This window comes from Malania oleifera, chromosome 8 (genome assembly GCF_029873635.1).
Source record: "Malania oleifera isolate guangnan ecotype guangnan chromosome 8, ASM2987363v1, whole genome shotgun sequence".
Taxonomy (NCBI): Eukaryota; Viridiplantae; Streptophyta; class Magnoliopsida; order Santalales; family Ximeniaceae; genus Malania; species Malania oleifera.
Window position 1 is genome coordinate 106318890 of NC_080424.1, and position 3104 is coordinate 106321993.

The following is a 3104-nucleotide window of genomic DNA, read 5'->3' on the forward strand; positions in this document are numbered from 1 at the left end:
GTAAGTTCAAGTTTGATCTATATAAGTACTTAATCAAACTAATTTTAAGACGTTCTAAAGCAGCGATGTTCGTTAATTTGCCTAAACCATCTAATCCGGCCAATTTGAATCAGATCGACCTAAAAAAAATTAAAAAATAGTTTAAGCAATTTATGGATCGATTGATAGTTTGTCATTTTATATAATTAGATTGTTTGTTGGTTTGTGAGTTTATTGCTCAACTTCAATCCAAATTGACCCTCTTGTTATGTATATATGGAAAAAAAAATTAATAAGAGTCTCGAGACCTTTGATGTTGAATAATGAATATATGTAGCATCCTAATGAACAAAAAGCCTTAACACCTTTTGGAAGAAATAAATTTATTTCACATCTTATAATATAAAGCGATTGATAATATGTGCTGGTAGATAAAATATTTTTTTGATTACTTCTAAAACCTTCTTTATACGGTGTTATCAATATAAAATTGAAAATTGTAAGTACTTATTATGTCACATTGTAGAAATTATTTATTTATTTATTTTTAAAATTATCTATAAATATAAAATATTCAATCCAAATGAATTAATGTAATTAAACAAGATATGATATTGTGTTTAGCGCCTCAATTTTAAATATAATAAATTGTTAATTTGATCCAACCCATTGAAACCAACCCAAACTACATTCTCAATGATTCGAGCTACGATTAATTTTTTGGCAAATCAATAATATCGAATCAATTGACATTTTAGTCTCAATCAGACTAACCTTGATCCATTAGCTTGTGAATATAACATTTTTATAATGATAGGATTCAGCTTGCCCAACTAAACTTCAAAGATGTGCTCATTTGTCACATGCATTACTCCATAAGTCAAAAAGGATAATGTGACATCAATCCATTACTCTTTGCAAAAATAAAATTCATGAAGAGTAACATAAATTCAATTCACAAATTAAAATCAACACAACATCACCCTTTAAATATACTTACTTGTAAGCAAACACAAAGTATTCATAAACCCTTTTTAAAAAAAAAATAAAAAAAAAAAAAGAAAAAATAAAAAGGCAGAAACTAAATAAAGCCACATCATCATCATCATCAGATACATCAAACATCACCAGCTTCTTGAAATAAACCAAACAGCTAATTTAATACAGCCACCATTCTCAAAAACTCAAATTGCTTTGCTTTCTTCTCCCTTTAATGGGGTTCACCAGTTTCTTTCTTCTCCTCCTCTTCGCCGCTCTTGGGGTGGTACCCGGGCAGCTTCTCCTTGATCTTCTCCAGTATGCCCTTCTTCTCCTTGGCCTCCCCTTCGTGGCCGTGGTGCTCCACCGGAATGCTCTCCGACGGCGGCGGCGGCGAAGCCACCTGCTCTTCCGGCTTCTTGTGGCCGCCTGGGAGCTTCTCCTTGATTTTATCCAGGAAGCCTTTCTTCTCTTCCGTCTCTGCCGCGGCGGGAGCCGGCGCCGCTTCCTCGTACTTTTCCACCGGGACGGTCGTGTCCGCGTGCTTCGCCGGCTTCTCTTCTTCCTTATGATCCCCTGGGATCTTGTCCTTGATCTTCTCCTTCAACCCCTTCTTCTTCTTCTTCTTGATCTTCTCCCCTCCCTCTCCTTCCTCCTCTTCCTCGCTCGACTGCAACAAATTTTTTTCAGTAAAATCATTTTATTATTAGAATCATCATCAACCAATTTGTACAAATTTAGATAAAGGATAAATTAAATTATTAGAAAAATTTGCTGAAATTCATAGAAACACACGCTAAAAACAACAATTCCATGCTTCCTAAGAGCTACTGGCACATATATGGCGGATGATTTGATGAGATCAAATCGATCGGACTTAGCCAGCAAACAAAGCTGTCACTTAAACCATAAAATGTACACGTGGCAAAAGCCCATTCCTTCCCAATAGCAGGGGGCCAAACGATTAGTATCCAAAACTACGACATGACCATTTTACCCCTGTAATACAGACCGAACACGGAAAAATTATGTTCTGGAAAAATTATACTCACAGAGCTAGAGCTGCTATCAGATCGGTGGAGCTTCTCAAGGAGGCTGCCGTGCTTCTTCTTCTCCTCCTCCTCCTCCTTGGGCTTCTCCTCCTCTTCGATCTTCACTTTCTGATGGAACTCCGTCGCGATCGCTTCCTCTTGGGGCTTCTTCTCTTCCTTCTTCCCCAAGAAATCAAACAATCCCCGATCCTTGGCCTCCACCGCGCCCTCCTCAGCGGCGCTCCCCTCCCCGTGGTGGTGATGATGCTCTTGATCCGCCATGTCCGCCGATCACGTTAGCAAAAGCAAGCGCTGAGAGCTAAACGGAACAGCGGGAGCACGTTGTGGATCTAGAAACGCAGATGCGCACAGTGAGAACACTGAAAGAGTGAAAGGTCCCTTCGGTGATCTTTTGGCGTTAGAGACGATGGTAGTGTTTTTGGTGGCGATGATACCGCAAGCTTTGCCTTTTATAGCAAAGAGTCACGCGGATCCAACGCGACTAGGAAAAAAATATAGAAGCCAAATGGGTTAAAAGTTGAAACCGACCTTCTGCATTTAATAAAGAAAATAATGCTTTTTTATATTCTAAACTCTTATATAATATTTATTTATCTTTTTTATCTTCAGACAAAAGATGAGATCTAAGATTTAGCAATAGAGAGTTACAATAATAAATTAATTTGCGAAAATGGATTTCTATAATTATTACTTTTTTATAAGAGCTATTTAGCTTATATGATTTTATTTTCATATAATTAATTATTTATTCAATTTTCTTAATTTTTTAGATAAATATGGTGTAGGAAATTCAATTTGCTCGAATATTTTAGAATATTTAAAAATTTATGGTACATAAAATTGTAGTTATGAATTAAGTATTAGATATTTATGGCATTTAGATATTTTAATTACTCATAAGTTACCTAATATGTTTTCTATATTAAATTATTTTTTAGATATTTATTAAGTATTTGTACGACGGTAATTTACAAAAATTAAAAGTGGACGTGTAAAATGAAGGAGTATTAGCACGTAAGAAGGAGTATCGGATGTTCAATTTCAAGTAGATACACTCACGGAGCCAACGGTACTAGTGAATGGTAAAACTTTACC

The 3104-nt window shown here is 35.9% G+C and overlaps 1 protein-coding gene across 1 annotated transcript; it reads right to left on the minus strand.

Annotated features, from left to right (window-relative positions):
- Positions 1–908: 908 nt before the first annotated feature.
- On the minus strand, positions 909–2537 carry LOC131162168 (phosphoprotein ECPP44-like). Its single transcript, XM_058118363.1, has 2 exons — positions 2010–2537; positions 909–1627 (listed from the first exon to the last, which is right to left on the minus strand). Exons 1-2 carry the CDS (start codon positions 2268–2270, stop codon positions 1190–1192), a joined length of 699 nt encoding a protein of 232 aa, XP_057974346.1. The 5' UTR covers positions 2271–2537; the 3' UTR covers positions 909–1189.
- Positions 2538–3104: the final 567 nt, after the last annotated feature.

What these genes read in the sequence shown, in the direction of transcription:
- LOC131162168 (XM_058118363.1), bottom strand. Translation starts at nt 2,270, where the DNA reads ATGGCGGATCAAGAGCATCATCACCACCACGGGGAGGGGAGCGCCGCT. An exon ending in CTGATAGCAGCTCTAGCTCT is followed by an intron (nt 1,628 to 2,009) that starts GTGAGTATAATT and finishes AATTTGTTGCAG; the next exon opens with TCGAGCGAGGAAGAGGAGGA.